At 37.2% G+C, this 19,430-nt stretch overlaps 2 protein-coding genes across 3 annotated transcripts in view; one reads left to right on the forward strand and one right to left on the reverse strand.

Moving 5' to 3' along the window:
- The window catches only part of ift140 (intraflagellar transport 140 homolog (Chlamydomonas)), a 75,410-nt gene that overhangs the window by 26,969 nt on the left and 29,011 nt on the right, over positions 1 to 19,430 (reverse strand). The gene's annotated exons all lie outside the window — the stretch shown is intronic.
- On the forward strand, positions 485 to 18,827 carry tmem204 (transmembrane protein 204). The gene is made up of 3 exons (XM_056450162.1): positions 485 to 1,137; positions 4,201 to 4,356; positions 17,125 to 18,827. The coding sequence occupies exons 1-3, from the start codon at positions 891 to 893 to the stop codon at positions 17,367 to 17,369; spliced, it is 648 nt and encodes a 215-aa protein (XP_056306137.1). The 5' UTR covers positions 485 to 890; the 3' UTR covers positions 17,370 to 18,827.

A 19,430-nucleotide genomic window follows, 5' to 3' on the forward strand; every position in this document is an offset into this window, starting at 1 on the left:
AACATTTATTATTCTTTATTTAAGCATGCCTAATTATTATATTGTTAAAATGACTATAATTAAATTAAAACCTCCTAAGGATAAAATATGACGTGTTCTTTGGAGGAGTAAAGTTGCATCAGGATGATAGTATATTGTCATTCTGGCGTTATAAAATGAGTGGCATAAAATGGTGTATACACACATTTCATTTATTATTATATTTAGATTATCAAGATGTCCAAACTTGCATAAACTTGAAGTTACAAAACTTTTTTTCTAATTCATATTTCCTCAAACATCATATTCAGTGCTACACTTAAATATACAATATTTCACCTCCTGCTCCATTAATAACCATCTCAAAGAGCGAAAGAGGACGGGTGATGCATTCTGTTCTGTCTGCTTTCCTTCCAGGAAACACATCCTGTAGATGGAGCGACGTATTTGTCACACACAGCGAGAGAGAGAGAGAGAGAGAGAGAGAGAGAGAGAGTATTCCCAAGTCCACCCCACCTTCTCATCCCACTTCTTCTGAGCTTTTCAGGGATGAAACACGCGCGTGTGAACATGGAAAACACAGGACGAGTAATCTGAGCTCGTCGAGTGTGGGAAAGCAGCACAGAGACGGCATCACGCAGACATTCCTCAACTTTCCCAGCAGGGAGACCTCAGAAAAAAACAATCCAGAGCACATCTGCAGGAGCGAGGGGGAGGAACGAGACCTCAGGAAAAAATCCCAGTGATTTTGAGAAAGCGTGTGATGGCCTTGGAGGTCCAGCGTCCAGCATTAAGAGCGAGCCGAGACTCTGAAGAAGAGGGATAGAGACTACCCAACGACACAAGAATGAGTGGCGATGTCCTCTAGCTAAGCGTCTCTCAGCGTTAGCGTAGGGTTTTTGGAGGGGCGTATGGCCGTGCGCAGGCTGGTGAAGTTGGCGGCGGCGGTGGCCCTGCTATCTGTGGTGCTCAATAGTGTGGCGACGTTCAGCTCCGGCTGGGTGCTGCAGGTGCTGGACGACGGACGGCGGCGCAGCGTTGGGCTCTGGAGAGCATGTGTGCAGGAGGACACACACACTCACGAACCCACACCCTGCCAGAGATTGAGCTGGGGATCAGAGCTGGCGGGTTACCAGGAGTCTCGCAGCACGGTCAAACGTGAGTCTCTGTGATGAATAGCAGGGTGTAGATGTCCATTACAAACTAGGGCTGCACGATATTGGAAAAATCTGACATTGCGATATTGAGTATAACTTCACCAGATGACTTTAATAGTCCTATCTGAAAATAAGGTGTCATTTTGTATAGATTGGGATATTTTTTGTAGGCCAGCACGTCTGGATAAATACAATAAACTAAATCACAAGCACTGATAAAGCAAAGAAACAAATGAAATAAACAGTGCTTGACAGTTTGCTGGGAGTCTGGAGGTATTCAGGTACATCAATTGAATAATCACATGTAAAATAACACTGTGTAGGCTTCATTAATCTTCCTTTAAGTTAAAAATGATATAAATTGTTGTGCCCGAAGTGTTTAAAACTTGGAATGCTTACAATTACAGACCTTAAAAATATATGCAATTTTTGCTCTGAGGCAATCTAATAGTTTTAAATGCACCGATGACCTTTATATTACTAAAACAGCTGAAAAGCTTAACATTTTAAGGTATAGTTCACCCAAAACTGAAAACCGTGTCATTATTTACTCACCCATCACAAACCTGTTTTAGTTTCTTTTTTCTGTTGAACACAAAAGAAGATATTTTGAAAAATGTTGGAAACGTGCAACCATTGACTTTCAAAGTATTTCTTTTTTCCTAATATATAAGTCAATGGTTATAGGTTTGTAACATTTTTCCAACTATCTTCTTACGTGTCTAACAGAAAAAGGAAACTCAAAGGTTTAGAACCACTTGAGGGAGAGTAAATTCTAATTTTTAGGTTAAGTATTCATTTTATAATGCATTTTATTAAAACGATTTACTCACCCTTGATGTCACAGACCCTGTTTACTTGTTTTAGTTTCACAAAAGAAGATATTTTGAAAAATGTTGGAAACGTGTAACCATTGACTTCCATAGTATTTGTTTTTTCCTACAATGGAAGTCAATGGTTACAGCTTTGTAACATTTCTCAAAATGACTTATTTTGTGTCCATCAGAAAAAGGAAACTCATAAAGGTTTAGAACCACTTAAGGGTGATTAAATCTACATTTTTGGGTGAAGTATTTGTTTTATAATGCATATTATTAAAAAGATAATTTGTAAAAAGTACATTTACAAGCTCTGAAGCAATCCAATAGATTTAAATGCACGGATAAACGTTATATAAATAAATACAGCAGAAAAGGTTAATACCTAAAGGGATAGTTCAACCAGAAAACTGTCATTATTTACTCACCCTTCATGTCACAGACCCTGTTTACTTGTTTTAGTTTCTTTTTTCTGTTGAACACAAAAGAAGATATTTTGAAAAATGTTGGAAACGTGTAACCATTGACTTTCATAGTATTTGTTTTTTCCTACTATGGAAGTCAATGGTTACAGCTTTGTAACATTTTTCAAAATATCTTATTTTGTGTCCAACAGAAAAAGGAAACTCATAAAGGTTTAGAAGCACTTGAGGGTGAGTAAATGTACATTTTGGGTGAAGTATTTCTTTTACAATGCATATTTTTAAAAAGATCATTTGTACATTTAAAAGTACATTGAAATACTATTTCACATTTCAGGTAACTGAAATTAAGAATTTGCTAATTTAATGTTTAATATAATGTTCCTCAAATCACGTTAATTTCAATCATAATATTGACATCTATTTGGATTTGTTAGGTAAGGGTTTGAGTCAAATGTTCATTTTATTTTATTCTATAAAGGTCTGATAACATTTCTTCCAAATTTCACATAACAAAATATTGGCTCATATTTCTATCAAGGTACAATTCTCGAAATCATTAACTATGACTTTTACCTCAATAAGCTCATAATTTCCTGCTTATTAATAGTAATTAAGGTAGTAGTTAGGTTTAGATATTGGGTAGGATTAAGGATGTAAAATAAGATTATGCAGAAGATATACTTTAAAATGACCAATAAACAGCCTATTATCAGAATAAAATACTGGTAATCGAGCAGTAGTTAGTGAGAATTGCTATATCAATTAGTGTTACCAAACACAGTCATTAGACCATTTCTCCTCCCATAATGACACATATTTGATATCAATTTACATTTTTATTTACCAAATCAAATTAATTTGTGGGGCGACACAGTGGCGCAGTAGGTAGTGCTGTCGCCTCACAGCAAGAAGGTCGTTGGTTCGAGCCTCGGCTGCGTCAGTTGGCATGTTCTCCCTGCATTCACGTGGGTTTCCTCCGGGTGCTCCGGTTTCCCCCACAGCCCAAAGACATGCGGTACAGGTGAATTGGGTAGGCTAAATTGTCCGTGGTGTGTGTGAATAAGTGTGTATGTGTTTCCCAGTGATGGGTTGCAGCTGGAAGGGCATCCGCCGCATAAAACTAATGCTGGATAAGTTGGCGGTTCATTCCGCTGTGGCGACCCCGGATTAATAAAGGGACTAAGCCAAAAAGAAAATGAATAGATGAAATTAATGTCAAATTAATTTTAAATTATTAGGAATAATTTCAAGATGTCCAAACTGTGCCACATTAATAAAACAATTATAGAAATGGGTAATAATTAGTAACTTGCCAAAATGTGTTATCATTACATGAGTGCATTTAATTTGGCTGCCCCAAAATCCTATATTAAAGATAAATCAGATTCATTTTCCTTAAATCCGGGCTCTAGATGACTCCACAATTGAAGGAGGAATCTGGAACTATTTTTACATTAAATCTGGCATTACCTTAGATGGCTTGCATTAAACCATGGCAATTATCACTAGAAGAAACAGCAAGCAGAGATTTGTCAGCCGTTAGCATGCAGCTTGGCACGTCTGTCCATCTATCCTGATTTAGAAAGAGGAAACGGATGGACACAGTGGAGGATTGTGGCTTTCGGGAAGTGACACCCACGTTGGCAAAGTTGTGTCTTATGCACATCTGCAGCTGGATCTTCCTTACAGTGATTCAGATCCTCTACCACACACACACACACACACACACACATAAAACACACACTCTCTCTCTCACCTCACTCAAATGAGCTTAAAAATCACGCTATCCAAGTGTTCATAATCCTGTTTCTCTGATTGCAGTTCAGTTTGACATGATGCGGGCATGTAACCTGATGGCTACGGTGGCTCTGACTGTGGGTCAGCTAATCTTCCTGTTTGGGTTACTGGAGATAAGCCACATTACCCAAGATTCTCAGTGGTGGGAGGAGGCCATCGCTGCTCTGTTCCAGTTAGCCAGTGAGTCTTTTTATTTACTAACCAGTGGTGGACTAATTACACAAATCAAGTATCTGAGCAAAAGTACACATACCCTAATAAACCGTTAAGCCCTGGTCACACTGAGATTTCAGCAACCATTTTGTCATCTGAGACAAATTTGGGAAATCCTAAAAGACTTCTGAAATCCTAGACTAAATTCTGTGATCTTTGATCGTTGGTTTGACATGTTCACAGACAGCCACTTACTGCCTGTTGCGTTCAGATTTTTCCTCTGATGAAGTTCTGGCAGTATCAGAAGATTTCAGACACTTTCCTGCAGTGTGGCAACAGCTGCGATGAGCATCAATCCAAGAACCAATAGGAGCGCAGAATCTAATGATGCAATCTATGCGAAAATTCCAATGAGCGCGGGGAAATGTCAAAACTGTCTTTTTCTTCCAGGTATTATTATTAAGACACGCCGTGTGCAAGATCACCGCTACAGATTGATTATGTTTACTGTGAGGAATCATTTCAGAACGCGAGATAGTGAAAGTGTCACGGGTCGATGACGTCAAACTCCGGGGGGAGTTTTCTTCCGTGTCTGGCGTGTGTTTATTGACGTTCAGTCTGAAATTACGACAGCTGAGCTATTACAGTGTGACATCGGAGACATGTTCATGCAGTCTGACATGCTTTAATTGTTCAGGATTATAAAAAACCTGTTTGTGTGAGCCGGCCTTAATTGTAGCAAAAACAAAAGGAAATATTTTAAAACGTAATACCTGTATTTTATGTGTTTAAATATTAAACTTGACTCTGAACGAATCAGTTGAATCAATGAATTGTTTACATTTACATTTAGCAGACACTTTTATCCAAAGCGACTTACAAATGAGGACAAGGAAGCAATTTACACAACTATAAGAGCAGCAGTGAACAAGTGCTATAGACAAGTTTCAGGTGTGTGAAGTCTAAGAAGCAAAGCATTAGTAATGTGGTGTTTTTTTGAGAGAGTACAGTTAGTGCTATAGCCAGAGAGGCAGTTACAGATTAGGAAGGAAAGTGGAGACTAAATAGTTGCGTTTTTAGTCGTTTCTTGAAGACAGCAAGTGACTCTGCTGTTCTGATGTAGTTAGGGAGTTCATTCCACCAACTGGGCAGACTGAATGTGAGAGTTCGGGAAAGTGATTTCTTCCCTCTTAGGGATGGAACCACAAGGCGACGTTCATTCACAGAACACAAGTTTCTGGAGGGCACATAAATCTGCAGAAGTGAGAGCAGATAAGAAGCAGCAAAGCCAGAGGTCGCTTTGTAAGCAAACATCAGAGCTTTGAATTTGATGCGAGCAGCAACTGGCAGCCAGTGCAAACGGGTGAGTAGCGGAGTGACATGTGCTCTTTTGGGTTCATCAAAGACCACTCGTGCTGCAGCGTTCTGAAGCAGCTGAAGAGGTTTGATAGAGTTCGCTGGAAGCCCGGCTAGTAGAGAGCTGCAATAGTCCAGTTTGGAGAGAACAAGAGCTTGAACAATAAGTTGAGCTGCATGTTCAGATAGGAAGGGTCGGACCTTTCTGATGTTATAGAGTGCGAATCTGCAAGATCGAGCAGTTCTAGAAATGTGGTCAGAGAAGTTTAGTTGGTCATCAATCGTTACTCCAAGGCTTTTTACCATTTTAATTTTTAATTGTTAATTGGAGACTCGCTCTGAGCCTTTGTATTGTCTTTTAGAATAATATACTAAGTAGGGATGTAACGATTCACCTGACTCACGATTCATGATACTAATCTCACAATTTAGTCACGATTTTTTAACAAAATTATTTGAGACAAATTTGCAGTGAAGAGCCCTTTTGCCTTTTTTTTCTTAAATCCTGCATATTTTTTGCAAAATAATATATTTTATGCCATAACTAAACTGCTATTTTAAAAACAAGTACAAGATTAAAAAAGGATAATCCAAACTAAAGAAGACTCATTGATATAAACAAACTAAAACTGAGATTGTGCTGGGATTTGACATTTTCTGAAAGAAATATCAGAATATCTGAATATTCTGACATAAGATGAGGTCTTTGCACATTTACAATGTCCCCTGCTGTAAAAAAAAAACTCTTTCACTGGGGACTGAGATGGCTGGTGTGGAGAGGAAAGCCTTTCCTAAACCAGAGAGCAGGATGTACAGAGGTGGTCAATGACCCAGGGGACCGGCCACTGGCATAAAACACTAATTATAACTAATTATATAGTAGGATAGAGACAACAGAGTTGAACTTGATTAAGAAGGTGAATAATTAATATTACTTGTAGAATTAATTAGTATAAGTATCAGTGTGATACACTTAAGAAAATATAATCTTGAACATTTTTAAATATTCAATAATAATAAGCTAATTATTAAAATATGCATAAACTAATATAAAAAGGAGAGGGCAAAATAGTCTAATGCATGTTTCTGAAACCGCACAGCTTTCTCTTTCAGTCTGAAAAACATCTTCACACTTTCGCTATATTAAAACACTGATGCACCGTGTGATCTCCTTTGCACTCGTCAAAGCAAGTGGAGCTGCAAATCATCGGGTTCATGTGGTTTGGCTTATTAATAGTTTTCTTGCATATAGACATCTGTTACAGTAGTTTTTCACTGTGCTGACGTATGCATCATATTAATTGTTCTGTTAGAGTAAGTAAACCTTTTTGCAGTATTTGCACACAGTTTGTGTTTGTCTGGCACACTTCACCGCGGTCATTTTACTCTGTCGCTCCACCTCTTGCTCACCGCTGATGTGCAGGTAAAGCGAGTTTGCGCCTGTAAACAGCGCCCCCTCTGTTCAAAACATGTATCGCGATTCATTCAACATTTCTACCGATTTGAATCGTCACATAATTGAATCGATTTTCAACCAACTCCCGGTGAATTGTTACAGCCCTATATATAAGAAATATATTTTTAAGATGTGCCTTTGAAAATAAAATAAGCATAATGAGTTGTTAACTGGAGATTAGTTCTGTTCAGATAATTTAAATCAGTGAATCATAAGCCACTTTCACACAGTAATACCAGAAAATATCTGGAAAATTTCCAGAACGACTTTACCGGTAAACTTAAAAAAGTGCTGTTCACACAGGCAAGGACGTTACGGAATTATTCCAGAAAAGACCGTTCACACATTCATTCCAAAATACTGGTCAATTCTGACATCATTAATCAGAAATGACCTCTAAATGGCTGTGCTTGTATTTGTAAACATAATACGGGTCGGGCTTTAGTTGATGGTTTCACTTTTATTTAAAGCTTTAGCATTCATGCAGCTGCTTTATCCCAGAGACATCCAAAGGCAGAAGCGCAAACCGCAGCTAAATGTTTACACATTTGATGACATTACAAATTCCGTGGATGGATAAGTATTGTGAACAACTTCGATAAAAACATATGGAGAAGATGTCTCATGTTCACATGGAGCAGTATTCCAGCAAATTACCAGTATATGTTACAACTTCTCTTTCCAGAAAATAATAGCCCCTGTTCACACATGATCCCTTTCCGGAAAATTGCAGATAATTTTCCATTCTGTTCAGATCATTTGAATCAGTGAATCATTATCTGAAGACTCGATCTGTTTAGATCATCTGAATCAGTAAGTTGTTAACTGGAGACTTTCTCTGTTCAGCTCATTTGAATCAGTGAATCATTATTTAGACACTCACTCTATTCAGATCATTTGAATCAGTAAGTTGTTAACTGGAGACTTTCTCTGTTCAGATCATTTGAATCAGTGAATCATTATCTGGACACTCACTCTATTCAGATCATTTGAATCAGTAAGTTGTTAACTGGAGACTTTCTCTGTTCAGATCATTTGAATCAGTGAATCATTATCTGGAGACTTGTTCTGTTCAGATAATTTGAATCAGTAAGTTGTTAACTGGAGACTTACTTTGTTCAGATCATTTGAATCAGTGAATCATTATCTGGAGACTCTTTCTGTTCAGATCATTTGAATCAGTAAGTTGTTAACTGGAGACTTTCTCTGTTCAGATCATTTGAATCAGTGAATCATTATCTGGAGACTCGTTCTGTTCAGATCATTTGAATCAGTAAGTTGTTAACTGGAGACTTTCTCTGTTCAGATCATTTGAATCAGTGAATCATTATCTGGAGACTATTTTTGTTCAGATCATTTGAATCAGTAAGTTGTTAACTGGAGACTTTCTCTGTTCAGATCATTTGAATCAGTGAATCATTATCTGGAGACTTGTTCTGTTCAGATCATTTGAATCAGTGAATCATTATCTGGAGATTCGTTCTGTTCAGATCATTTGAATCAGTAAGTTGTTAACTGGAGACTTTCTCTGTTCGGATCATTTGAATCAGTGAATCATTACCTGGAGACTTTCTCTGTTCGGATCATTTGAATCAGTGAATCATTACCTGGAGACTCGCTATAACCAGATCAGTAATTTGTATGAAATTTGATTATAAATTGTAGATGTAGTGAGATTAAAGTAAAAGTTTCTTAAAATGAAAACAAACGTGCTTAACAAACTAACAGTAACAAATGAAAAACTTTGTAACCATCTTCTACTGTCACTAATAAACACTAACAGCCCCTTTGAAGACCTTCAATGAGCCACAATCCTTCAACCCACCCTCAAACGATCATTAATTCTTCAATATCTAACCCGTCTGTCCTCAGAGATACGGTCTCCATTGTCTCGTGTTTGTTGTTCTGCATTTTGGAAAAGGCAAGATGGAGCTTTGAGGATCTATAACAGAACAAACATCAACAAAGCACAGCAGCCCGAGCGCAGCGAGACTACACACAATTCAACAGGAAACAACAGAGTGCTGGCCAGAAGCCCGCTGACAAATTAAATGAACTCCCATTTGGGACATACACAGGCCCGTCTCTTCAAAACCTGCTGTTGATGCACCATGAAAGTGTGCTGGGTGTGATCTTATCTCATTTTATTGTGTGTGAACTTGGAATGGTTTGTGTGTACTGCATCTACATGGATGTTTAAAGGCTGGCTGTCATTCTGGACATACGTCTATGGTTATTAATGGACTACCGGTACAGTTGATGTGATTTTAGGCATTGATCTGTAGAACACCTTGTAGTGTCCTAGCAACCACTTACAATAGAACAGCAATCACAATGCACAAGAAACCACCTAAAAGTCACACTAACAACCAGCTAGAAACTGCTTGACAACTACATATCAACTAAGCAATGCTCTAACAATACACTAGCAACCAATTAAAGCACACTAGAATGTGCTAGCAACATCCTACAAACCTAGAACCTAGAATCCTACCTAGAACTCCATAGTTGGATACTAAGTAATGCCAATGCTCATGTAACACTCATTATGGCTGATCTAGCAAAGGAAGCCTCGCCTTCAAGTAAAGGAGCCAATCATCTGTCGATATAGACTGAGGATTCTCCGGGGGAGGGGCTCAGTCCAAAAGTGTGTTCTTTATGACAGTTTCTGTAGCTTCATTGTTGTAAATCATGCAGACAAACATGCTGTAATCTCAATTTTTGGAATGCTTTGACACTAAATTTATGAAACAGATGTTACATTTGACTGCTGATTGCAAATATGGATTTTAATTGTAAGTTTAGCGAACAGTTTTGGAGAATTTGATGTTTCCCCATTCAAAGATATAGGCACTTGCATTTGCATACATGAGAGGAGTATCAAAGATGGCAGCGAGTAAAATTCCTTAAAGTCTGCGTGAACCGGAACTTCCTGAGACTTATTTCAGTATGTTGATGTACTTTTCAAATTTAAATAGAATCTTGAGTGAGGGGCGGGGCTTTCTTCTGTGCATCATTCCCACAAACCAAACTTAAAGGTGCTGTATGTACGTTTTTGACTTCTAAAGCATAAAAATGCCATATGTTTACAGATATTTAAGAAACATGCCAAGTGAACATACTTGTTTATCTGAAAACAATGCTAGGTTATTAATTAGCAAATGACACATGCTGAATCACTCATATGTGTTTGGTTCTAAAGTTCAATTTCAAACGGTTTATTTTATTTTCAAGATCTGAGGTGAACCATCTGCTGCTGCTTTCAGTAGTATGGCAATAAATGTCATGTAAAATGACATTCAAACTCACATTATTAGCATTTAACACTGAATAAAGTGTATAAGGTTTACCTGAGGTGATTGTCGTAGTTTTCTGTTGTTCACCTGTGAGAAATAGAAGCCGTTTCTAATCAATTCGAGGTGTTGGTTAGGACAAAAACTCCTTTTAATATGGAAAATATTCCTGTCTGCGGCAGTGGTGTAGTGGTTAGTGTGTCGACACATGCACTCCGCAGCGACCCGAGTTCGATTCCGCCTCGCAGTCCTATGCCGATCCTTCCCCTCTCTCTGCTTCCCATGCTGTCAATGGAAGCCCTGAGGCTTACGTCAACAGAAGGACCACCACTTCAAACGCAGAAGCAAAAGCTCAGACTTTAATTATTACCGCAATAAACTTCTTTTTTTCAGTGGACTAACTAGCACAGATTAATTATTCACCTTTAAAAATAACAATGTGAGCAAGCAAAATAAACAATGAAATTTTTGTTTCAAGCAAACTCAGGAACTTTGTAACACTAGCAACTGGATATCAACTAAAAACCACCTTAGCAATGCACTAACAAGACCTTAGCAATCACCTAAAGTGGGGGTTCTCAACCTTTTTCACTTCGATTCCCACCTCCTTCTCTAAAAAAGTTTTGAAGGCCCATCCTTCTAACCTTTTTTTTTTGCCTTCTACAATTATTCTGTAATTTTTCTACAGCATAATAATATAGATTTTACTTTTTTTTTTTAAAAAACACACAGATTCAAACTCCTGAATTATTTACTTCAGAGTATTTGGTCCACTGTCGCCACTGACTTGCTTGGCTTGGGACTTATGGAGCTGCGCATCGATGGATTTGCTCTTCAGTGTTTAAACTTTCAGCAGTGAAAATTAAACCACACTCAACTGAACTAAACTGAACTGAACTCTGAAATCTGGACTTTACTAGAACTCCTAAGATAAACTGCTTTGACACAATCTACCTTATAAAAGAGCTACAGAAATAAACATGAATTGAATTTTTATCAACGCACTTGAGCGACTCTGATGCAGTACAAGTCGCAAACGTGAAGCACATGGAGGCTGGTTATTTATAATCATCGTTCCCTTTACATTTGCGTAAGGGCTTGCTTTATACAACTGAGAATGTAGTCCTAGGTGGCGTGCAGCGGTTAGAAGTATAAGCCACAGTTATGTCTGTCTTTAACAGTGAGACAGCGTTTTGGCACTAAGTCCGAATTAATTAAATCACAAAAAAGGAAATGCCATTACTTCGATCATTTTAATGTGACTTATTTAATAATTAAATCAAATAATTATAGTATAATATTTAAGTTCATTTTAAGGTATCTCACAGCCCACCTGCAAGATCGCTGAGGCCCACGGCCCACCAGTTGAGATTCCCTGACCTAAAGCATCCTTACAACTTCCAACCACCACTAACTACCTACCTAATCTGCAGAAACTCATGTCTGGTCTGAGCCCCTCCCCATTAGAATTGTCATTCTATGAAGATTGCTGATTGGCTCATGTACTAGAAGGCGGGCTTTATTCATCATATAGCGATCGCTGATTGGCTCCTGTACTAGAAGGCGGGGCTTCATTCGCCATATTGACAGTGACACTTTTCCCCATTCAAAAGTATACGAGTGACATGTCTTGTGTATTCTATAGTCCTTGACCTAACTTTCCAGAACACCATAGGTGGTAACCATAATCTTTGCAACACCAGAAATACTGAATTAACTTGTACAGTGTGCTATTTTATAATAATTACATTGAGTAATTGAATCATACAATTTTATTTTATAAATGAATTGTGCTGCTCTAACAACAACTCAGAACACCCCAGGATTATGGCATCAATTTGCACAGGAAAGCACAACTTCTTACATTAAAAAACATAGGTAACAGGAATTCCTTAATTGCACAAGCTATTTATCTACACATCAGGTCTTTTTTTTAATAGTAGTTTTATTACAAGTTACTGTCATGCTTGTGTTTTGGCTTTTGTGATGCTGTGCTACGATGGTGGTCCGCTGCTGCAGCACTCTATCAGTACAGCTAATAGTGCACGCTGCCCATGTATGTGTGTGCCGTTTAAAGTGTGACAATAGTTATATTTAGCCAAACGGGGTCCAGCGCAGCGGCAGCAGCCGCACAGCTCCAGAGAGCGACAGTCAGGCGCCAGGATATCCCTGCTCAGGACGAGGAAGTGTCTGTAACTACCTGTTATGCAAACCCCGAGCCACAGAGGAAAGACGGGGAGGGGGTGTGTGACAGTACAGAGGGGGCGGCAGAGTGTCAGAGTTATTAGACGTGGACGGGAATTGATGATATTTTAGGAAGCTCGGACCCACAGAGAAGAAAGAGAAGAGTACGTATGTGACGCCACGAAGAAACATGCTTCATCAGGACAGGTCTACAATCTCCCACTGTGTGTGTGTGTGTGTGTGTTATGGGTAGAGGAAACAAGTGTCCTGATTAACTGTCCCCGCAATACAGCGTCTGTTTACACAACCTCAAGGGACAGACTATGTCTGACAAAATGAAAACAATTATATCCTCGTACTGTAATTTAAATCATAAACAAGCATAAACTGCTTCCCTGAAATAAACGGGGGAACTCAATCAGATACAACACAACTGTATAAACATCCATAAGTACAACAGACACATGTAAAGGCAATATGCATAGTTGAAGTGTATCAACTGGACATTCACATGATGGCACCATTGATCAGGGACTTTTCCCATAATACTAAAAAAGCCTTTTTCAAGGACACAATGATGACCACTCAAGGCTAGTTCTTGTGCGTTTGAATTTCAGAGTCATTATAGAGTGCTAAATGGAAAACGATAGAACCACACATAAACCAAATTAAAAAAATGAATGATTTCTCCTGGAAGAAGTTGAATGTAGACAATCTTGAAAAATAGAAAGAAGGTCAAGGTGCTTCAGGATTGGCCAGCCCAGTCACCAGACATGAATATTATTGAGCATGTCTGGGGTAAGATGAAGGAGGAGGCATTGAAGATGAATCCAAAGACTCTTGATGAACTCTGGGAGTCCTGCAAGAACGCTTTCTTTGCCATTCCAGATGACTTTATTAATCAGTGATTTGAGTCATTGCAGAGATGTATGGATGCAGTCCTCCAAGCTCATGATGGAGTCAGACACAATATTCATTCTGTTTCCACTGCAGCATGACGACATATTCTATACTGGACATCATTTTGGTTAAGTGACAAGACTTTTGTCTGAGCTAAGTCAAACCTTACCGTCCTAATTAAATCATTAAAAATCAAGGCATGATTATTTTGGTTAAATAAGCGTAATCTAGAAGCCTTTGCCTTTCATATGAGCCACTTCTGATACCAAATTATCAACTGGAAGTCAAGTTATTATTTGTTGTTCCTAAAACTTAAACCTAAAGTGCTTCTTATTAAATTTACATTGTAAACCTTAAATAAAAGTTTAGAAGTTATTTTTATTGTATTTGTTAGGTTCACAGCACTCTCAATATCCTTCCGCTGCACAGAAATAGTAAAAAAGTCAGCAGATTCTGTCTGACCCTACATGAGATTAATTCAGCAATGGGCCAGAATACATCAACATCCTAGAAAAGTTTTCTGATATGATGGCAAATGGAGTCACCAACTGAAAAATGTTATTTATATGAGGTACAGAACAGAAGTAAATACATCTGTTCAAACAGTATCTACTTTATAGGATTTTGGTAGTTCCAACAAAAAGTTTCCCTCAGCTTTAGCCTATTATGACATCTCAATCAGGCAAAATATGCAAGAGTCTCCATTTACACATTCAGGCACATTCTGCAACCAAAACCTCATGCTTGTTCAACAATTCACATTTAGCAGACTAAAGCACATTTCCAAATCTGCTTATAGAACATATAGATGTGATTTGATTTAGGTGTGCAAGTTTTTTTTTGCTGTATTTGTTCTGTATATTTGTTTGTTCTTGAATTATTAGCATAATATAAGCGTATATAAGCTTTTTCTCAACACATTTCACAACATAATAGTTTTAATAACTCATCTAATAACTGATTTCTTTTATCTTTGCCATGATGACAGCACATTATCTTTGGCTAGGTATTTTTCAGGTTAAATTGCAATTTAAAGGCTTAAGTAGGTTAACTAGGCAAGTTAGGGAAATTAGGCAAGTCAAATAAATATTGCTTATGAGGGCTAATGACATTGACCTTAAGATAGGAAAAAATAAAGAGAACAGAATTACAGTAGCTATGCATCTTTGCTTTTAAACTCTTTAGCGCTCTTCTATTGTACACCACCATTTGTGTTTCTTTTATAACTGCCGATATAGTCTGAAACCGAAACATTCCTTTAAATCATCACCATCACAATAATAGCTCAGTCTTCTTCCCTCTTGACTGATTCAGGTTGATTTTGGCTGGTTTCGACTAATAGGAGTACAGCGTCTCCCCCATAAAATCTCTGAGCCACATGTGTTATTAATAACTGCGGCCTGAAAACACAACAGTATTTCCCAGAAATACAGAACGCAGAGGATGTGAGATGAATTCAGGGCAGGAGAGCAACAGAATGGAAAAGCGTACAGGATTCAGATCATGTTACACGTGTGTGTTTTATTTAGGCAGAAGAAAGAAAGAGCGAGCGAGTCATTTGTTCGTTCTGTTTTTATTCTGAATGCAGCTTTTTTTGGCCCACTGTCATCCTTTTTCCTTCCTCTTCTCGTCTATCCTTCCATTCTTCCTTCCTTCCCTCCATTTCATTCAGTTTCATCTGACAATTCTTACTGGCTTGTGCAGCCAAACTGGAACATAATGTTCAATCGCAGGCTGCTTTGAGTTTCTTCAGAAACAGATGTTTTCTCACTTTGACTGCGTTTTGCTCTCGCATTCTTTCTAATGGACTGTTTATTTTTTGATCAGTTTTATTTAGACAGTATATATTGTTAGAAATTCAGACATATATACAGTTGAAGTCAGAATTATTAGCCCTTGTGTTTATTTTTTTTTTCCCAATTTCTTTTCCCCAAAACGGAGAGAAGACTTTTTTTCCCAACACATTTCTAATCATAATAGTTTTAATAACTCATTTCAAATAACTGATTTATTTTATCTTTGCCATGACAGTAAATAATATTTTACTAGATATTCTTCAAGACACTTCTATACAGCTTTAGTGACATTTAAAGGCTTAACTAGGTTAATTAGGTTAACTAGGCAGGTTAGGGTAATTAGGCAAGTTATTGTGTAATGATGGTTTGTTCTGTAGAATTTACTTAAAGAGGCTAATTAATTTTGACCTTAAAATGTTTGTAAAAAAAATAAAAACTGCTTTATTCTAGCTGAAATAAAACAAATAAGACTTTCTCCAGAAGAAAAAATATTATCAGACATACTGTGAACATTTTCTTGCTCTGTCCTAACTATACAGTTGAAGTCAGAATTATTCGCCCTCCTTTTTTTTTATTTTTCAAATATTTCCCAAATGATGTTTAACAGAGCAAGAAATTTTTCACAGTATTTCCTATATTATTTTTTCTTCTGGAGAAAATCTTATTTGTTTTATTTTGACTAGAATAAAAGCAGTTAAAAAAAACAAAAACATTTTAAGGTCAATATTATTAGCCGCCTCAATCAATATTTTTTTGATTGTCTACAGAACAAACCACTGTTAAACAATGATTTGCCTAATTATCCTAACTCGCCTAATTAACCTACTGTAGTTAAGCCTTTAAAATTCTATTAAATTCAATTCAATAAACTTTATTGTCTATCCCACAGGGGTTAGAAAACTGTCTTTAGACATAGGCAATTATATAAAAGATCATATTTAAAAAACCAGTGGGAAAGACAGTAGGAATAAATGTCTTCTTGTATTTAGCCTTTTTTTTTGCTAAAGGGACTTTATACCGTCTGCCACACAGAAGTAACTTAAAGAAATCATGTAAAGGATGAGAAGAGTCTTCCACAATAGTGGAGGTTTTTCTTTTTGTCGCTGCTATAAATTAATCAGTGTGAGGTGTTTGTCTCTCACTAATTACTTGCTACGTTTACCAACCTTAAATGTTTATTTTTGCTTTTAACAGAGAGGGAGTTAAACCAGGCTACAATATTAAAAGGACAGACTCAATAAGTGATTTATATACGACAATCTAAATGTCCTTCTCAATATCAAAACTTCTCAGTTTTCTCAACAAACTCAGACACTGCTGAGCCTTTTAAAAACATTCTCTGAGTGTTTATCAAAAGAGAATTGATCAATTTCCACACCTAAATAGTTTTAACAAAATTTAAAAAAATCACCTGTTCAATTTCCTCCCCATTAAATAGCTAGGGTCACAAAATGTTCGGAGTTTGTTTGTCCCACAACACATTTCTTTCGAGTATTCACTTCAAGCTGAATACTAGCATCTTGAAAAATATCTAAAATATTATGTGCTGTCATTATAAGGCAAACATAAAGGAAATCAGTTATTCTTAAACTATTATGTTTACAAATGTGTTTAGAAACAAATCTTCTTTCCGTTAAACAGAAATTGGGGGAAAAATATACAAGGAGGTTAATAAGTCACGAGGACTAATAATTCTGACTTCAACTGTAAATACACTATACTACAACTGATGAATGTTAAATAATGTTGCTTTGGCTGGTTTTCAACTTGTTTCAGAAGCTAAATCTTCTTTCTCTCTCTCTTTCCACAGGTTTTGTGTTGGTGATCGGTCTGGTGACGTTCTACAGGATCGGCCCCTACACTCACCTCTCCTACTCCTGCTACATAAACATCGCCGCATGCTTATTTGCCACGCTAGCAGCCGCCATGCTAATCTGGAATATTCTGCATCGTCGCGATGACTGCCTGTCGCCATCCGTCATTGTCATCAGTCGATCTTTAACTACACCGTTCAGGCCACGGCTGGACAATGACTATGTAGAGTCACCGTGCTGACACACACACAAAGCACATACAAAACACATGAAGGAGATTTAAATGGAAAGGACACATGCTCACGGAGAGGATTTCTAAACTTTGTATGTAAAATAATCTCCTGGACTTCAGAGCTGCGATGAGAAAAGTGACTGGTTTTCTGGATAAAGAACCACCCAACAGACAAAGATCAAGCTGGATCTTGACATGTTTATGTTCATAAGTGCACTTATGAGAAAGCACATTGGTATGCTTATGTATCTATTATAGTATGGAGAGTCAGATGTCACAGTCTAAGCATTTTATTTTGCTGCCAGGTCAACTGAATATAGTCATTAAAGGGCCGACACACAATCTGCACTGTTATACATATTCTCTGTGTTAGTTTAAAAGCAATAGTTTACAGAAAACTGCTAATTCACTCATCGTAGATGTATATTCCTGAACACAATCAGTGTTATGCTAAATAATATCCTAGCTGTAATGGCAGTGAATGGTGCCTGAGATTTTGAAGATCAGAAAAGTACACTCATCCATCATGAAAGTAATCCACTGTCCTCCACGGAAGCTGAATCAAAGTGATAAGAGAAATACTCATACTCAAAACTGTATAAACTATTATCGCTGATTTCTGACAACTGACATATACACATTCTTCAAACTGTCTAGATTGAGGAGAGAATGAATCATTTGAATAATATTTCAACCATTTTCCCAAGTGATGATTAACAGAGCATTTCCTATTTTCTTCTTCTGGCTGAAATAAACGAATAAATAAACAAACAAACAAACAAACAAATACTGCCAAAATGAATACTATTAGCCCCTTTTTTACCATGATTCCTAACATGCCTAGTTAACATAATTAACCTTGTTAAGCATTCAAATTGCACTTTAAGCTGAAAATTTGTGCTGTCATAATGGCTAAGAGAAAACAATAAGTTATTAAAGCTATTACGCTGAACATTTTCTCTATGAAACAGCACTTTTTTTTTAAAAGGAACTAAGCTTAAATATGATTCCTCTCTTTGGACTGAATTGAGAACAGACGAGAGCTGATTTGGACAGTGTTTTTTTTTATTAGTATCTATCTTAAAATCATGTGTGCATTTATGGGTTTATCTTGAGCCATAACTTGACTCCCTTGTAAAAGCAAAGATGGCAGTTGTCAGAAAGCAGACATAATACTTTAAAAGTATTTAATATAGGTATAACTAGTGCTGTGCGATTTGGGGAAAATATCAATTAGCGATTTTTTTTTTTGACAGATATTGCGATTTTGATTTGATAGTAATTTACATTAAAGCTTCTTACTGCTCAAATGCAGTGAGTGTTAGTTAAAAAAGGAACTGAAAAGATATTAACTTATATTAGCAAACAACTCTGAAACTGTACTTTGCAGTTGCTTGCTACTAGATTGTCACTTTGAGTGTCACTGGCTGTACTTTTAGTTGACTTTTAGCAAGACGCTCCTCATATAGCCGCTGGTTGTTGTTTTTCCTTGTGCTGTGTGCAACAATTCTGCGACAGCTCTTACAAATAACCTGGTTTTGTTTGGTGTCTGTGACTTTGAAACCAAGATATTCCCATATTACTGATGTTGCTTCCCACTTGTTCGTGCTTTCCTGTTTGTTTGTTTGCTTGTTTTTTATTGTGGGCATTCGGTCGCACAATTCTGATTGGGCAGAACAAAAGTGTGCTCACTCAATTGGCTAGTAAGCCTGTCACACACAGACGACAGTCACGCATTTGCTCTGGGTGGTGAAATCGCGATTGCGATTTGATTTCAATTAATCACAGAGCCTAGGTATAACCAATTACTTTATATTAAATAAGTACTAAATATATTACATTTAAAAAGTACTCAATATAGGGTTTTTTTTTCAATACAAATCGATTCACTTTACTAGACATTAAGTCATTCATTCATACTTTTCATGATAGATGGATGCGCTTTTTAGAGTTTCAAAATCTCAGCCACTATTCACTTGCATTAACAAAGCTAAGAGAGGATATTATTTAACATTACTGGACTATATAGAGTTGAAGTCAGAATTATTAGCCCCCCTGTTTATTTTTCCC

This window comes from Danio aesculapii, chromosome 24, assembly GCF_903798145.1.
Source record: "Danio aesculapii chromosome 24, fDanAes4.1, whole genome shotgun sequence".
Taxonomy (NCBI): Eukaryota; Metazoa; Chordata; class Actinopteri; order Cypriniformes; family Danionidae; genus Danio; species Danio aesculapii.